This window comes from Drosophila guanche, unplaced genomic scaffold (genome assembly GCF_900245975.1).
Source record: "Drosophila guanche unplaced genomic scaffold, DGUA_6, whole genome shotgun sequence".
In the NCBI taxonomy this organism is placed as follows: domain Eukaryota; kingdom Metazoa; phylum Arthropoda; class Insecta; order Diptera; family Drosophilidae; genus Drosophila; species Drosophila guanche.
Window position 1 is genome coordinate 5,164,353 of NW_022995744.1, and position 16,067 is coordinate 5,180,419.

Genomic DNA, 16,067 nt, shown 5'->3' on the forward strand with positions numbered 1-16,067 from the left:
CACCAAACGTTGTGCAACACTATTTGCTGACCGGGAAGAAGAAGACTGCGCATTGAATTTCTTTTGCTTTGATTGTGAAATTTCCAAATAATAGACAACGGACAAAATATAAATACAAATATGTCGAATATAACCGCTGCGGTAATTGCCAACCGCAATAAGAAACACTTTTTGGGAGTGCCAGCGCCCTTGGGCTATGTGGCCGGCGTGGGTCGTGGGTAAGTACTGGGCGTCGATAGAGGAGGTGAAATTTAATATTTTATTAAATATGTTTATCGTTTGCAGAGCCACCGGCTTCACCACTCGTTCGGATATTGGTCCGGCTCGTGATGCCAACGATGTGTCCGACGATCGGCATGCACCGCCAGCAACGAAACGTAAGAAAAAAGATGAAGAGGAGGAGGAGGATGAAGACTTGAACGACTCGAACTATGATGAGTTTAGTGGTTACAGTGGCTCCCTGTTCTCGAAGGATCCCTACGACAAGGACGACGAGGAGGCCGATGCCATCTACGATTCCGTAGAGAAGCGCATGGACGAGAAGCGCAAAGAGTATCGCGACCGTCGACTGCGCGAAGACTTGGAGCGCTATCGCCAGGAGAGACCAAAGATTCAGCAGCAGTTTAGCGACCTAAAGCGCTCACTGTCTGGCGTAACCTCCGAGGAATGGTCCACCATACCCGAGGTGGGCGACAGTCGCAATCGGAAGCAGCGAAATGCCCGTGCTGAGAAATTTACGCCGCTGCCGGACAGCGTTTTGTCCAGAAATTTGGGCGGCGAGTCATCATCCACACTGGATCCATCCTCAGGCCTGGCGTCCATGGTGCCGGGCGTCGCCACACCAGGCATGCTAACGCCCACTGGGGATTTGGACTTGCGAAAGATTGGTCAGGCACGTAATACGTTGATGAACGTGAAGCTATCCCAGGTTTCCGACTCGGTGACGGGGCAAACAGTGGTGGATCCGAAGGGTTACCTCACCGACTTGCAGAGCATGATTCCCACCTATGGCGGGGACATCAACGACATTAAGAAGGCTCGCCTCTTGCTGAAAAGTGTGCGAGAAACAAATCCCAACCATCCACCGGCTTGGATAGCCTCGGCTCGTCTCGAGGAGGTCACCGGAAAGGTGCAGATGGCTCGCAACCTGATAATGAGAGGCTGCGAAATGAATCCCCAGTCGGAGGACCTGTGGCTGGAAGCGGCACGCCTGCAGCCGCCCGACACGGCCAAGGCGGTCATCGCCCAGGCAGCTCGTCACATTCCTACCTCTGTGCGTATTTGGATCAAGGCAGCGGACTTGGAAACGGAAACAAAGGCCAAGCGGCGAGTGTTCCGCAAGGCCCTGGAGCATATACCGAACTCTGTGCGTCTGTGGAAGGCGGCCGTCGAGCTGGAGAATCCCGACGATGCCCGCATTCTACTCTCTCGTGCCGTGGAATGCTGCAACACCAGTGTCGAGCTCTGGCTGGCACTGGCTCGCCTCGAGACCTACGAAAATGCGCGCAAGGTGCTGAACAAGGCACGCGAGAATATACCCACAGATAGGCAAATTTGGACAACGGCTGCCAAGCTGGAGGAGGCCAATGGCAACATACACATGGTGGAGAAGATTGTCGATCGTTCGCTCACCTCCCTCACAGCCAATGGGGTGGAGATCAATCGGGATCACTGGTTCCAGGAGGCCATCGAGGCGGAGAAGTCCGGCGCTGTCCACTGTTGCCAGTGCATAGTCAAGGCTGTCATTGGCATTGGCGTGGAGGAGGAGGATCGCAAGCAGACCTGGATCGATGATGCCGAATTTGTGAGTATTTCCTGCCATGAGAATCAATCTAAATTGTAGCTGCAACTCACGAAATGTATCTTTCAGTGCGCCAAGGAGAATGCGTTTGAGTGCGCGAGGGCCGTCTATGCTCATGCCCTGCAAATGTTCCCCTCGAAGAAGAGCATTTGGCTGCGCGCCGCCTACTTTGAGAAGAATCATGGCACACGCGAGTCGCTGGAGGCGCTGCTGCAGCGTGCCGTCGCCCACTGTCCCAAATCGGAGATTCTCTGGCTGATGGGCGCCAAGTCCAAGTGGATGGCCGGGGATGTACCGGCAGCGCGAGGCATCCTTTCGTTGGCTTTCCAGGCGAATCCCAATTCCGAGGATATTTGGCTGGCTGCCGTCAAACTGGAGTCGGAGAATGCCGAGTATGAGCGAGCGCGTCGTCTGCTGGCCAAGGCCAGAGGTTCAGCGCCCACGCCGAGAGTGATGATGAAGTCGGCTCGGCTGGAATGGGCTCTGGAGCGTTTCGATGATGCTTTGCGTCTGCTCGAAGAGGCTGTCGAGGTTTTCCCCGATTTCCCCAAACTGTGGATGATGAAGGGCCAGATTGAGGAGCAGCAGAAGCGCACCGATGACGCTGCCAACACCTACACACAGGGCCTGAAGAAGTGCCCCACATCGATACCCCTGTGGGTGCTCTCCGCCAACCTGGAGGAGCGCAAAGGTGTGCTCACAAAAGCCCGTTCCATCCTGGAACGAGGGCGCCTGCGCAATCCCAAGGTGGCGGTGCTCTGGCTGGAAGCCATACGCGTCGAACTGCGTGCCGGACTCAAGGAGATTGCCAGCACAATGATGGCCCGTGCGCTGCAGGAGTGCCCCAATGCCGGCGAGCTCTGGGCTGAGGCCATCTTTATGGAGACAAAGCCGCAGCGCAAGACCAAGTCCGTGGATGCGCTCAAAAAGTGTGAGCACGATCCGCATGTGCTGCTGGCAGTGTCCAAGCTGTTTTGGTCGGAGCACAAGTTCTCCAAATGCAGGGATTGGTTCAACCGAACGGTGAGTAGCTTGGCTGGGATGAAGCAAAGAAAATCCATGATAATCGAAGACTTATTTCAGGTTAAAATAGATCCCGACTTGGGGGATGCCTGGGCGTATTTCTACAAATTCGAATTGCTGCACGGCACAGAGCAGCAGCAGCAGGAGGTACTGGAACGTTGTATCTCCGCTGAGCCCACGCACGGCGAGTCCTGGTGTCGTGTGAGCAAAAGTATCCAAAATTGGCAATTCAAGACGCCGGATGCATTGCGTGCCGTGGTCAAGGAGCTGTCCATACCAACGTAACTTTAATTTGCACTTTCTAAATAAATGTCTCTGCGTGTGGCGGCCTAGTGTCGCATCCGAACTACGCCCCTAAAGTGCTTTAAGATGAACTCCCAGAGAAAGACACCAAAGCTCGCCGCTGCGCCACAGCCAAAGATGCCCAGGGCATAGCGACATTCGGTGAGGCCAATGGACACAAAGCCACCCATGCCGCCCTCACATTTCGGCTTCTGCGGTATCCACTTGCGATCCTCGCGATTCACCAGGCTCACCTCACGCTGCCAGCGTATTCTGGAATCAGAAGTGAACAAAATTAGAAGCAAATCGGAATCTGAATCTCTGTCACTGCTCACTGCCTGCGGATAAGTTCTTTGTAGGGGAAATTCTTTCTTGTGGGAATGGCCAGCATGGGCAGCTGGAACGGCTCCAGCTCCATTAGGCCACACTTCTCCGGCTCACTGAATGTGTCGCTGACTATTTGATAGCCCGCCTGCAGCTCCACCTGATAGGCAAAGAGACCCGTGCGCATTTTTTCCATGCCTAAAATGGGACGCATATAGACATGATCGCCCTTGGAGGCGATCTTCTTGTGGTACAGATTCTTGGTCACCGGATCCGTGGACTCTGTGAAGTAGATCTTGTTATACTGAGTGTCCTGCACGCCGATCTCCAGTGGGGACTGGCCGAGATCGGCCAGCGTTTTGATGGAATCCGAGGGACTCTGCAGCAGGGCCACAATGTTGGCAGAGAACGAGGTGAACAGAAAGAGAGCCGCCACAAAGGTGGTGAACACAATGATCCTGGCCGATCGATTGCGCACCTCCACATAGAAGCCCTGCTGGCACATGGCACCCCAGACAAAGTTCAGCGTGTCCATGTAGGCCATGTCGTGGGTGTGCGGCGAGAAGAGCAGCTCAAGCACCAGCACCACTGTCGTTATGATCAGCAGAAACAGTATGGACGCCCACACATCGTTCTCGAAGGGCATGGCAAAGATATTCGCCACAGCGGACAATGGTGGCTGTCGGAACATGATGCCAGCCCGCACCCGATATGTTTCCGCGACAAAGTCACACAGAGCGATTCGATCCAAGCGCATAAAGATCGCCAGCTGGGCAAAGTCCAGTTCGTAGCGCTGAAAGCGACCCATGAGACCATCAAAGGAGCCATTCGCCTGTCGCCAGCCATAGTTGACGGTCTGATAGGTGTTGTAACTGCAAGGGAATCTGCTATTTAAATCGTTACAAGATTGATTTCTGGGTACAAAATTGCACCTCATATTCAAACGATTGGCCAGCTCCACCAACAGTCGATGATTGACCTTCGATATGGTGTCGATATGCCGCAGCGACAGATCCTCAATGTTGGTGAACAGATCCGGAAAGGCAATCACAATGGCCGTATTGAAGACAATCCCCTCCAGATTCTGCCTGTAGGTGATGGCCGAACCAAAGTGCCGCAGGGCATGGCTGATGTGCCGCGCACTACGCAGATGTTGACCCACCAGCGTTTGCTTCGGTGGCTTCCAGGCAGCCACTTTGTAAAGGTCTATAAGGCTGGCTGAAAAGTTACCCTCCACTTGGCTGTAGTGGAGCACGCGCAGCTCGCTGTCGGGTGGGATGAACATCTCAGCATCGTGCAGCAGATCAATGTCCCCGAGATCCTCGGTGAGCAGCAACCAGAAACGATTTGTGGTAAAATAGTTGTGCTCCGTGGCGGCAGACCAACGTAGCAGATTCTGGGCACACGAACTGCTGAACTCCAGGAGGAGGATGCCCAGCTTATAGGGCAGCATGGGCAGCTGGAACGATGTCTGCCAGTGGCTGGAGTTGTTGGCGTTGAAACTCTGCGGCGGTGGGGCCTCCCTTAGCTCGTCCAGAGCAACGACATGCCGAAGGTCCCGCAGCGTTTGCTCCGTACTGACCTGCACATAGATGTTGTTGAGGTTAAAGTGCTGCCAAAGCATCCGAAGGCGTGAATCAGCTGCAAGAGGAATAAACAAGGACATAAATATTCACGAAAAACACGAAAAGAAAGCACATTGCATGCAAGGAGGGTTTAATTCACCAATGTCCGTCTGACAAACGACCAGCATCAGACTGTGAACGCCATGGTGGCGATAGTAAGCGGCTAGCATATCCGGCAACTGATTGCCCCATGGTGCTGGTGCTCCCTCGCGGATGTTGCTGTTGTCCTGCCAGCTGGCACTGACACATCGTGGCCATGCATTGACAACCAGCAGCAGGAGCAGGCGATGCCAACGAATAAGTTGAACCTTCATCACTTCGAATATTAACGAGTTTCTGTCCCGAGTCCGCCGGAGTTTCGTGTTCTCTGTTTTTTTTTTTTTTTCATTTCCCTTACGGAATTTACGCGCAGCTCCCAGCAAAGGGGCAAATGGCTTTTATAGCCCAAAAGACATTCCCCGTTCGTAATTGCATTCAAGAATTGCATTAAAATTATGCATTGATTGCACTCCGCTGAACCAAACTCGGTCGATCCTGCCTGTCATCACGTCGCTGGGGCAAGCAATCTTCTTGGCCAATTTCTGGACAACTGCAATTGGTCATCGATGGCGTTTAATTGGTACCGAGCACAAGTGCCGCACAAATTGACGTTCAATTACGTGTCGATTGCGTGGCGAACAGGACGACAAAGTTGCCACAGAACTTGGATGAGCACTTGGATGAGTTAGTTGTGTCTTTGGCTTACACTGATGTGGTTTGAAACGAAAAGTTTATCCACGACCAGTGGGCTAACGTCGTTTCAAAGTAATCTGAGAGTGTGGGATTATTTTTGCAATTAGTTTTAATACTTTTCTTGCATTATTTGTAGCTTCTAAATATATTTTGGAAATTTTTGTCAAGGAAAGCTGTAAGAGGCTGCTACATAAATTATTTTGCAACAGTTTTTACTTTTCTTATACATTTTTGCATCTTAAAACCATTTTCTCCTTTAGGCTGCTGCTAAAAATCAGCCTTAAGGCATTTGCATTAAGAAGCAATTAAGAAAATTGAAACGAAAATACGACACAACATCGAAAAGCAAGAGAAAAATTGAGCAGACTTGGGGGCTACATGGTACATGCGCCAGCAGGGAAAGCAATACGGAAAATGGGTATTAGCCTGTTGTCACAAGACGACAATATGGCAAAAACAATAACAAAAACCAAACAAGCCAAAAGACACACACACACACACACAGAGAGATAAAGAGAGATAGAGAGAGATAGGAATATGCTGCCGACATTAACACAATTACAATCTGAACATGTGTTAGCCCGCCTAAGACATGCGTCGACTATAAAGAAAAATCCAATTAAAAGTGATAAAAGTTATTGAAGCGTCTCTCTCTCCTCTCGGCAAACAGGGCCAAAAGGAAACAGCAACACAACAAAAAAGCAGGCAAACAACGGCAAAAACAAATGGCCAAAATGCGGCGGGGGCAGGGATTGGCCATACCACGAAAATGGCCATACAAAGTGGATGCCATTAGTGCCATGATATAAGCGCTGATTGCAACACCAGATTATCTCGCACACACAGATTTGGCCAGTGGCGAGTGACAGACAGGCGGACAAGGACAAATCAGTTTGTCTATGGAAAACTTGGACCAACTTTCTATAGATTTTTCGCTGAGAACATTTTTCAAATCAATTGAAGCCTGAAAGGAATGCCAAATTAACTTATGCTATAAGATAGATGGGAAACCGTCTTTTTGGGGGAGCAGATACTTTAATAGACTTATTTTTTGGACAACAAAAATTTTACTATAACACTTATCTCCTAAAAGAAAGATGATTCTTGAGAAAATGTGTTCCACAAAGTCTTGTTAACCTATTAAACGATATAAGATATTATGATATATATGGGAAATTACAACCCAGCTTATGACCCTTCGACTAGAACTGGAACGACAGGAGTATGCAAGGGTATTGCATCAGGCAAATGTATCATTACTATAATAAAATTCGTAACTAAAATATACATTTTATACTGCAGGCAGCATTTAGTCTATTTAAAGCTTCCTTTGTTGAGCGGTAGAACACAGACTCTTTTTAATTTATTCTTTCCAATAGGTTGCCTTAATGAGTCTCACTGTTTTTGAAGCGTCTTTCAATGGCATCGCAAGCTTAAACTGTGATTTTGTCATTGAAAACCCCGTTTATATCAAACACTTATCATGCTTCTCTTTACAAACAATTTGTAATATAATTATTTACTTTTAAATTATTTTTCCCACTTGGCTTTAAAGCTCATTGCATAAAAAGAGAACCCTCTCTCTGTGCTGTAAGTAATTTTTCCAACGCTTAATGGTGTCAGGCTATTAATCATCTCAACCATGCTCTTGGACATCCGCCTGTCATGTTCAACTACTTTTATAATTTTCACGCTGTGTGTGTTCGTTGGGTAACTTAATTTTTGTTATTTATTTTTGTAGTATTATTATTTTGCGCTTCTCCCTCAGCATCCCATTCGCTGTTCACATGGACTGGGTAAGGGGTTCTGTTCTCTGCCATAAAGTCCTACATGTCAATGTTTGTTTGGTTTACTGAACGTAAATGAATGCAAATCTATGGTTAGAAGGGATGCTGCGGGGCTGGCCCTGCTATGTGTCCTCTTTTATTTGCACAAGGAGTGTTTCAGGGCTCTAGGTTCTGTGTCCTGGGGCCTTATCCTTTGAAGGCATTTTATCGGTTCGTTGCAATTATCGGAGATCTTTCGCATGACTGCACAACTTTGTGGCTGGATGTGTGTGGTTTTGGATTTGCATAAAGCATTAAAGGCGGCACAGAAAGCCTTTGACAATTAGTTTGTGTATTTGTATATATTTTAAGTATCCTTGTATCCTTTATTTCCTTTTCTTGTTTTTTTGTTGTTGTTGTTGTACATATCCATCCCCCCGGGCTAAGCTAAATTGAAGTGTGTGCTGAATGTTTATTATGCAACCACAATGTGCTACTTTGTGCTACTACCTTTTGGCTTTCACGCCTTTGAAATACATTTAATCCGTCATTGCACAGGCCCACACACACACACACACACTCTCACACACGTAGTGTGAGCCTTGCCTAGCCCTTGGCCAGGACAGACTATGGCTACGGCTTTATTGACTCCCGTTTTCAATTTGCCTGAACATCCGACGGCCCCGAGCTCCGACAAAGAGAGCGGAGACCTGTTGAAAAGGTGAAAAATCGTTTACCTTTTGCCCTCCTTTTGTGCTATTCCCACTCTCAGCTGGGCAAACACACGCTTAGGCAGCACCTTATCAATCAAAGGTATCTTTCAGCACCCACAGTATCGCGCATATGTTATTAATATGACCCCATTTATCAAAGTAGAAGTGCAGTAGAAGTGGGCGATGTCTGATCAAGTCAAATTCGAATTAAATTGTGTGCCTCCTTTTTACCCTCGTTCGAGGGAGTGTTTGTCGTGTGAGGAAATCATGTGAGTAGGTGCCAAAAACCAATTAAAGTTGAATGCTCCGGTGTCCAGGTAGCTAATGAAATGAACATTTGATGTATCGAACAGGCAATTAATATTGATTCGAAGCTCATAAATTTTCGGTAGAATTTATGGCGTGTGGAAAGCGACATCGTTAGATCTCTACAGAAAGGTGTCTCATAGTGGGGTTCCCCAGATAATGGTTGAAAGGCAGGAGAAGAGTGGTATACAGTTGCTTAGCTTAAATATAACTTAAATGTAGTGGCATGGATACGTATACGTATTCCTCTTTCAACAACAAATTGTAGCAGCTTCAACGAAGCATTTGCTTTTATTAGGATAAACCTTCATTCTTGCTTGGCACCTTACCAGCTCAGCTTCAGAATGGAAACGTGAGGGACTGGAAATAACATAAAGCTCAATATGTCAAAGTTCGCCGGCCATTGACATTAATTAATGGAATGTAAAATGAACGTCGTGGCGTCGGGAAACGGCAGAGGCAATGGCAGAGGCAGGCAGCAGGAAACGCAGCGAAAGCGAAACGAAAAGGCACAGATAGTCGTCAGGCAATTAGGCGCGAAGGACAAGAACGAGGACGAGCACACGGATGAGGATGAGGAGGATTGTACCGGTAGCCGGATACTTTGGCTGCCGAGTTGGGCCGGGTATCGCTGGTATAATTTGTGAAAATTGATGATTTGTTTAGATTTACGAATGAGCGAACAAAACGGTCCAAATTGGCACGTAGCAAGGCCGAAAGGAAACTCGCACAAAAGCAAATGAAACGACGCTCCATTGGAGCACAAGGCGGCCAGGATGGAAGGACGAAGGATGAAGGAAGGCTTCAAGGTACTCGCTAATTGATTTGATATAGATAAATGAGCTAAGCGGGAGGTAGTAGTTGGCGCCAGAAATAATGATTAATGATTAATTTTCTATGACTTCACGGAGGAATGGCTCCCAGGCGTTTCATGTCCTCACTCACTAATTACGAGATGTCCATGAATAGAGAGAGATAGGCAGTCGACACTTGAATTTTCGAATCCTGTGGCGGCCATCAGCCCTAATTACTTGTTGATTATAAATTATAGGCCTTGGAGCTACAATGAAGGAAGGAGGAGGAGCGTGCAGTCGAGCCCTGATTAAATAACTTCATTAGTCGTAGGCATTAAGCAGTTGGGAGCACATACACACACGCACGTGCAAAATGGCACTTGATTGTGGATAAAGTTGGCAGCTATCAGGAGTGTGGATCGTGTGCTGTAACTGGGATCCGGCACTGTAAGATGTGGATCGAGAGAGCGCTGTCGGATACGCTAACAGTGCGCTGTAATTGTGATCAGGCTGTTAGAAGAGAGCGGTAACATGCTGTTAATGTGGGGCTGTTAACAGCTCTGTTGCCCTCTTAGAGCTGCTGCCTTGAACAGCAGCTATCCTCGAGAGAGGATAATGAATTCATCAACCTCTGAGCTAAACATAGTCACAAACTGATGAAAGATTGCAGAAATACCAAACACACTTCTTTATTAGATCTGTTTACAATTACGGATAAAGATTATTACTTGCTGCACGTAGAAAAAATCAAATATTTTATTGGGTATTTCCCTAGACACCACACCACCGAGTCGACCCTTGTGTATAATCTACAGAAGCTGCTTCGAACCAATTAAGATCGACTGAATGACGCTTACGTAGGCCGAGTCGACACACTCCCAGGCACTCCACCGTAAGATAAGCCCACCAAAAGTGGCAAGATTTCGATTTTATGAAGTATTTTTTCATTAATTACACTTATGGGGCCGTCCCATCGCTGCCCACCGCTGCGATATGCGCTTGGGGGACTATTTAAAGATGCCACCAGACCACTCCGCAATCTAAAACTAAAATGATGAGCGTCCGTTTCTCATTGCTGCTGATTGGTCTGGTGGTGGTGCAGACTGTTTGGGGCCGTGTGCCCTATCCAGAGGTGGAGCTGCCGCCGATCGTCCAGGAGGATGAGATCTACGAGCGCGCCGTTTATGTGGCACCACAGCCACAAGGACGTGCAGCGGGTGAGTGGGGAGGGACCCACTATATAGGGAAGAAGAGCAGCACTAACCTGTTGATCCCAATATAACTTATAGCCTGCAGTGTCACCATTCGCGGTGGCATGCCGAGTCCCGAGCCGGTCTATCTGAAGACCGACTCTGAGGACTTTTATCCCTTCAACGATGTTGGCGCCATGGAATTCAATGCCGGAGACTCCTTCCAGCTGTGGTGTCCTGCTGCATTCAACACCCACTCCCAGACCCTATTGACGGCCAAGTGCGTGAGTGGATCCACCTTCAGTGTGGACGGCAAGAACTTTGAGTTCAAGGATCTCTACTGCAAGTCCTGGCCGGGCTTCAAGGCCGTCAAATCGGGCGCCACCTGCAACGGAGGCATTGTCATTCGTGTCGGTTTCGAGATCACCTCCACTCGCTTTGCCGAACAAATGCAGATCTGTTTCAACGAGGAGGAGGAGGTGACCCGCTACACGCGCCACAAGCTGGAGCCCGGCAGCAACTACTACGAGACGGGCGTGGCCCGCATCACCTTCCAGACGGCCGGCTTCTTCGATGGCAAGAATGTGGAGAAGCTGTACACGCAGGTTACCCAGCAGGAGACCATCAACAAGGATCTGGGCGGCGATGCCGGCAAGTACTTCGACACCGGGAGCGTCTTCCTGGCGCGCGGCCATCTGGGCGCCAAGGCGGACTTTGACTATGCCCCCGAGCAGCGTGCCACATTCCTGTTCATCAATGCCGCTCCCCAGTGGCAGTGCTTCAATGCCGGCAACTGGGAGCGCGTCGAGGACGGAGTCCGTGCCTGGGTGTCCAAGAACAAGATGGAGGTGAACTGCTACACCGGTGTCTGGGGTGTCACCACGCTGCCCAACACGGAGGGTGTGGAGACTCCACTCTATCTCGCCCGCGATGCCAACAACAATGGCCTGATTCCTGTGCCCAAGATCTACTTCCGCGTGGTCATCGAGCCATCGACACACCGTGGCATCGTCTTTATCGGCGTGAACAATCCCCATCTGAGCTTGGAGCAGATCAAGCGTGACTACATCATTTGCAATGATGTCAGCGACCAGGTGACCTACGTCAACTGGAAGAAGACTGACATCAAGGCGGGCTATTCGTACGCCTGCGAGGTGGCCGATTTCCTGAAGACCGTCAAGCATCTGCCCGCTCTGACAGCCAAGGGCGGACTCCTGGTCTAAGTTGATGATTGAATAAAGCGCAAAAGAAACCATTCATTCATTTATTCTTGTGGCACTCATCAGCAGAGCAAAATTAGCGGCTAGTATGTTGAAGGAACTGCTCAGCCGAGTGCTGACAGACTTCATGGTGTCGTCGATCCATTTCAAGTGCGCAAAGACATTCGTATAGACGGAGGGTAGAGATCTGGAGCCGCAGCCAATGCGGTAGCTGACAATGCCATAGACAGTGCCATTTAGTAGCAGGGGACTGCCCGTGTCGCCGGCACAGGGATTCTCATCCAGATCATTTTCCAGATTGCCGGCACACATCATTTCGGGCTTGAAGGTGTGCAGCATATCGTCGCAGGTCTGGTAGTCCAACAGCTTGATTTCCACATGGAGAATGCTAGACGCCAGTGGACCACCCTTAGCAAGAGACAAATCATAAAGAGAGTAACGGCCTGCAAGAGAGAGAGGGAGAGAGAGAAGAGCGCTCACCTTGTACACTCGGCCCCAGCCCAGGAGTGTGTAGTTGATGTTATATACTGGCTCATGGGTGGGCAAACTGGCAATGGCAATATACGGATTATCCGGCAACTCCATCGCCAGCCTTAGCAGTGCAATGTTGTTCGTATTGAACATGGTGAAATTTTTGGGCACATAGATATCCTTCACGGGCACATTCACAGTCCGGCCACGATAAAACTTCAAGCGATTGGGTGTGCCCGCGACGACGAGCAACACGCGTGGCCGATGCTGGATCTTGCGACTGCTTTGGGCCCCCGGGTTAAAACGATGATCAGGTTCCCTTTTGGGCAAAGTAACAAGGGCAAATACCTACTCCATGGTGCAGTGTGCGGCAGTCATAATGAACGTGCGCGATAAAATGACGCCGCCGCAGTAGTGATTGTCGCCAAAGTACTTGCGCGGTGTGCGCGATCGCAGTGACACCACATACTTTGCCAATTCCAAGGTCTTTGTTGCCTGGAAGAACGGTGTCGATATCCGTTTGATCCGTCTGCGTGGAAGCTCGCTCAGCGGATTGTGAGCAGCATTGGAGGACGAGGTGAAGCAGATGAATGCAAGCAGCAGAAACAGCAACAGAAAGAGCATAAAACTGGATAGATTACGAATTTCCATTTACGAGTAAATGTGTGTTAGACACACGTACCTAATACCCCTTACATGATTTGACATGATAAACTTGTTGAGAATAACGGAGAATAGTGGAGATAAGCACATGTGGTGGGACGCAATTCTGTGGAGTTAACAGAGCAAGTAACAGGGAGAGAGAGTGACTAGCAGCAGCTTTCGATTTTAGCAAAGAGAGCAGACTACCAAGCTTCAATGCACAAGCTACGCACATATAAACAGTGCTATTATCTGTGATACATTAACCATTTAATCATTTATGTGTGTATGTACATAACTGTAAGGACTGGGCCAGCTAGCTCTTTGAAAGGAACAGCGGTGGACGACGGAGTAGAAAAACAACAACATCGTCAAAGCAGAACATTAACAGTGATTAACAGCAGTGAAGCAGTAAGAGCAACTGAGCAATAACAGCAGCGAAGAAGAAGAACAGTAAAGAGAATCGCAACAGCCACTCGTTATTTCATAAATCAGGACTTTAAATAATAAATTAACCATTGTTCTGGAGCACATTATTAACTCCCCGATTGCCACATTCATTTATTTTATACATGCAAATTTAAAACCAATTACAAACAATAGGAGTGCAAAATAATTACATGGACGATGGCTGCAATTGGTGGTTATAATGAAATTGATCCACTGCTTATTCTCATAGACATTCGTGTAGACGGAAGGCAGTTCCTTGTGGCCGCAGCCCAAGCGATAGCTGACAATGCCATAGACTGTGTCGTTGTCAATCAATGGACCACCCAGATCGCCGGCACAGGGGTTCATATCCAAGTGATCCATATTGCCGGCACACATCATCTCATCCGTGAAGACATTCAATATCAGTTCACAGGCCAAGTGGCTATAGAGCGTCACCTTAATCTGTGTGATGTCCGATGCCAAAGGTCCATTCTGTGCAAGAATCGGATTATGGATAGAATCTAAACAGTGCTGCGGATAATGCTCACGTGGTAGAGTCGACCCCAGCCAAGCACAATGTACTCGCTTCCCTTGATGGGCTCTGCTGTGGGCAACTTGATCACAGCCAAATATTTATTGTTCATGGGCAGTGGATATGTGAGCTTCAACAGAGCCAGATCGTTGGTATTGTAGATGGTAAAGTTCTCCGGAACAAAGATGGTCGTGACTGGAGCATGGACATTGCGATCCCTGAAAAACTTGAGCCTGTTGGGTGATCCAGCGACGACAAGCAAGTCCCTGCTCGACAGCAGAAGCCTGTGACTGCTGCTTGTTCAGGGTGAGAGAAGAGATCTTAGACATTTAGTTCGTGGTAAAGTGATACAGTGATACCCACTCTATGAGGCAGTGCGCACAGGTCATGGCAAATCTGTGTGATACAATGACCCCACCACAAAAGTGATTGTCCCCATAGTATTTGCGTGGCGTTCGCGTCCGTATGGAGACCACAAATCTGGCAAAGATGTTGGTCGTATTCTCAATCGTGGGATTCGATAGACGTCTGACCCGTTCACCCGTAATGCCTGCCTCGAAGGGAGGTAGAATCAGGCACAAAAGTAAAATAAAATCCGACAGATATCGTTTGTTCATGACAGGTTTTTTACAGTGTATTCAAAAGATTGCTTTGTTGTCTACACCAGCAGGCCACTGACTGAGAACTGTGGCAAGTGATCGACTCGCTTGCGGAACTCGGGCACCTCGCAGGCATAGGAATAGCCCGCCAAGATGTCAGTCTTCTTCCAGCTGATCCAGTTGATCTTGTCACTGACATCCTCGCACAACACATAGTCGCGCTTGATCTCCTCCAGACTCAAATGGGGATTGTTGACGCCGACCAAGACAATGCCCCTCCTGGTGGATGGCTCAATGACCACGCGGAAGTAGATCTTGGGCACAGGGATCAGGCCGTTGCCATTGTTATCATGGGCCAAGTACAGTCCAGTCTGCCTGCCATCCTTGTTGGGCAGCGTGGTGACACCCCAGACACCGGTGTAGCACTCGACATGCTTCTTCTCCTTGGACACCCAGGCGCGGACTCCGTCCTCCACGCGAGCCCAGTTGCCGGCATTGAAGGTCTGCCACTGGGGAGCGGCATTGATGAACAGGAACGTGGCACGCTGCTCGGGGGCATACACGAAGTCAGCCTTGGCACCCATATGACCGCGGGCCAGGAACACATTCTTGGCCGAATCAAAGTAGCGGTTCGAATCCATGCCCAACTCCTTGTCGATGGTTTCCTTTTGCGTCACCTGAGTGTAGAGCTTGTCCACATTCTTGCCGGCAAAGAAGCCGCCAGCGCCGAAGGTGATGCGATCCACGCCAGTGGCATAGTAGTTATTTCCAGGCTCCAGTGTGTGGTAGACATAGCGGGTCACCTCCTCGTCCTCGTTGAAGCACACCTCGTACTGTTTGGCGAAACGGCCACCGTCCAGTTCGAAGCCGACGCGGATGAGGGTGGTGCCGCCGTTGCAGCTGGCACCAGACTTCTTGCCTACAAAGGCTGGCCACGAGGTGCACTTGAAGGCGGAGACATCGTGATCCTTGTCGCCGATCCTAAAGGTGGTGCCCTCCACGCACTTGGCCGTCACCGATCTGCCGGACAGGGGAGAGGCCAGGCTGCTGGTGCAGTGGAACTCGATGGTCTTGTCCTTCTCCACATCGACAAAGCCGGTGTCAGAGTAGCCAAAGAAATCAGAGGTGCCGGGCTTAATCAACAGCGGCTGGGGATTCTTCAGCTCAGAGCCACGTATCTTGATGGAACAGCCAGCTAAAGGGGGGGGTTTAAACGAGGTAATGCTGCTGCCCAATTATAATTATAATTTGTGTTTTGGTCTTACCGGCTCTACCCTCAATCTGGTCGTTAAGGGGCACGGGCATGGGCAATTCCCATGACAAATCCTGCTCCTGCTGGAGGATTCTCGCTTGGCCACAGGCCAAGATCACAGCACTTAAGGCAATCAACGCTAGTCCCTTCATGTTTCACTACTAACTGGACCTGTGGCAGTCCCCACGCGCTTTTAAAACCCCCATCGACTTGGGCATGATGCCTGATTAGATTCCCCTATGATTGCGGTCATGTTTCTGCTGCTGGTACTCCTATCTTCGGCGTGCATGTGTCTGTGGCTGCGCTACCCTTAAGTAGCAATCTTGCGATTCCATTGATTACTTCACGTGTTTCGCGTGCCCT

The 16,067-nt window shown here is 49.3% G+C and overlaps 6 protein-coding genes across 6 annotated transcripts; 2 read left to right on the forward strand and 4 right to left on the reverse strand.

Annotated features, from left to right (window-relative positions):
• The first annotated feature begins 25 nt into the window (after positions 1 to 25).
• LOC117579042 (pre-mRNA-processing factor 6) lies at positions 26 to 3,183 on the forward strand. The gene is made up of 4 exons (XM_034264738.1): positions 26 to 218; positions 286 to 1,804; positions 1,871 to 2,824; positions 2,885 to 3,183. Exons 1-4 carry the CDS (start codon positions 121 to 123, stop codon positions 3,107 to 3,109), a joined length of 2,796 nt encoding a protein of 931 aa, XP_034120629.1. The 5' UTR covers positions 26 to 120; the 3' UTR covers positions 3,110 to 3,183.
• LOC117579047 (glutamate receptor 1) lies at positions 3,095 to 5,369 on the reverse strand. Its single transcript, XM_034264742.1, has 4 exons — positions 5,156 to 5,369; positions 4,363 to 5,071; positions 3,442 to 4,302; positions 3,095 to 3,379 (listed from the first exon to the last, which is right to left on the reverse strand). Exons 1-4 carry the CDS (start codon positions 5,367 to 5,369, stop codon positions 3,154 to 3,156), a joined length of 2,010 nt encoding a protein of 669 aa, XP_034120633.1. The 3' UTR covers positions 3,095 to 3,153.
• A 5,025-nt stretch (positions 5,370 to 10,394) lies between these two features.
• On the forward strand, positions 10,395 to 11,813 carry LOC117579905. The gene is made up of 2 exons (XM_034266041.1): positions 10,395 to 10,583; positions 10,656 to 11,813. The coding sequence occupies exons 1-2, from the start codon at positions 10,418 to 10,420 to the stop codon at positions 11,777 to 11,779; spliced, it is 1,290 nt and encodes a 429-aa protein (XP_034121932.1). The 5' UTR covers positions 10,395 to 10,417; the 3' UTR covers positions 11,780 to 11,813.
• LOC117580504 (thrombin-like enzyme elegaxobin-2) lies at positions 11,813 to 12,924 on the reverse strand. Its single transcript, XM_034267091.1, has 3 exons — positions 12,600 to 12,924; positions 12,257 to 12,530; positions 11,813 to 12,184 (listed from the first exon to the last, which is right to left on the reverse strand). Exons 1-3 carry the CDS (start codon positions 12,896 to 12,898, stop codon positions 11,813 to 11,815), a joined length of 945 nt encoding a protein of 314 aa, XP_034122982.1. The 5' UTR covers positions 12,899 to 12,924.
• Positions 12,925 to 13,430: 506 nt separating this feature from the next.
• On the reverse strand, positions 13,431 to 14,476 carry LOC117579789 (chymotrypsin-2-like). The gene is made up of 3 exons (XM_034265850.1): positions 14,217 to 14,476; positions 13,870 to 14,146; positions 13,431 to 13,813 (listed from the first exon to the last, which is right to left on the reverse strand). The coding sequence occupies exons 1-3, from the start codon at positions 14,468 to 14,470 to the stop codon at positions 13,451 to 13,453; spliced, it is 894 nt and encodes a 297-aa protein (XP_034121741.1). The 5' UTR covers positions 14,471 to 14,476; the 3' UTR covers positions 13,431 to 13,450.
• Positions 14,459 to 15,875, reverse strand: LOC117579788. The gene is made up of 2 exons (XM_034265849.1): positions 15,718 to 15,875; positions 14,459 to 15,647 (listed from the first exon to the last, which is right to left on the reverse strand). The coding sequence occupies exons 1-2, from the start codon at positions 15,854 to 15,856 to the stop codon at positions 14,512 to 14,514; spliced, it is 1,275 nt and encodes a 424-aa protein (XP_034121740.1). The 5' UTR covers positions 15,857 to 15,875; the 3' UTR covers positions 14,459 to 14,511.
• Positions 15,876 to 16,067: the final 192 nt, after the last annotated feature.

What these genes read in the sequence shown, in the direction of transcription:
- LOC117579905 (XM_034266041.1), top strand. Translation starts at nt 10,418, where the DNA reads ATGATGAGCGTCCGTTTCTCATTGCTGCTGATTGGTCTGGTGGTGGTG. An exon ending in GCCACAAGGACGTGCAGCGG is followed by an intron (nt 10,584 to 10,655) that starts GTGAGTGGGGAG and finishes TATAACTTATAG; the next exon opens with CCTGCAGTGTCACCATTCGC.
- LOC117579789 (XM_034265850.1), bottom strand. Translation starts at nt 14,470, where the DNA reads ATGAACAAACGATATCTGTCGGATTTTATTTTACTTTTGTGCCTGATT. An exon ending in TGTGCGCACTGCCTCATAGA is followed by an intron (nt 14,147 to 14,216) that starts GTGGGTATCACT and finishes CTGAACAAGCAG; the next exon opens with CAGTCACAGGCTTCTGCTGT. An exon ending in GCTGGGGTCGACTCTACCAC is followed by an intron (nt 13,814 to 13,869) that starts GTGAGCATTATC and finishes ATTCTTGCACAG; the next exon opens with AATGGACCTTTGGCATCGGA.
- LOC117580504 (XM_034267091.1), bottom strand. Translation starts at nt 12,898, where the DNA reads ATGGAAATTCGTAATCTATCCAGTTTTATGCTCTTTCTGTTGCTGTTT. An exon ending in GCCGCACACTGCACCATGGA is followed by an intron (nt 12,531 to 12,599) that starts GTAGGTATTTGC and finishes GGGGGCCCAAAG; the next exon opens with CAGTCGCAAGATCCAGCATC. An exon ending in GCTGGGGCCGAGTGTACAAG is followed by an intron (nt 12,185 to 12,256) that starts GTGAGCGCTCTT and finishes TCTCTTGCTAAG; the next exon opens with GGTGGTCCACTGGCGTCTAG.
- LOC117579042 (XM_034264738.1), top strand. Translation starts at nt 121, where the DNA reads ATGTCGAATATAACCGCTGCGGTAATTGCCAACCGCAATAAGAAACAC. An exon ending in GTGGCCGGCGTGGGTCGTGG is followed by an intron (nt 219 to 285) that starts GTAAGTACTGGG and finishes TATCGTTTGCAG; the next exon opens with AGCCACCGGCTTCACCACTC. An exon ending in GGGATTGGTTCAACCGAACG is followed by an intron (nt 2,825 to 2,884) that starts GTGAGTAGCTTG and finishes GACTTATTTCAG; the next exon opens with GTTAAAATAGATCCCGACTT.
- LOC117579788 (XM_034265849.1), bottom strand. Translation starts at nt 15,856, where the DNA reads ATGAAGGGACTAGCGTTGATTGCCTTAAGTGCTGTGATCTTGGCCTGT. An exon ending in CCAGATTGAGGGTAGAGCCG is followed by an intron (nt 15,648 to 15,717) that starts GTAAGACCAAAA and finishes CCCCCCCTTTAG; the next exon opens with CTGGCTGTTCCATCAAGATA.
- LOC117579047 (XM_034264742.1), bottom strand. Translation starts at nt 5,369, where the DNA reads ATGAAGGTTCAACTTATTCGTTGGCATCGCCTGCTCCTGCTGCTGGTT. An exon ending in GCCAATCGTTTGAATATGAG is followed by an intron (nt 4,303 to 4,362) that starts GTGCAATTTTGT and finishes ATTCCCTTGCAG; the next exon opens with TTACAACACCTATCAGACCG. An exon ending in AAAGAACTTATCCGCAGGCA is followed by an intron (nt 3,380 to 3,441) that starts GTGAGCAGTGAC and finishes TTCTGATTCCAG; the next exon opens with AATACGCTGGCAGCGTGAGG.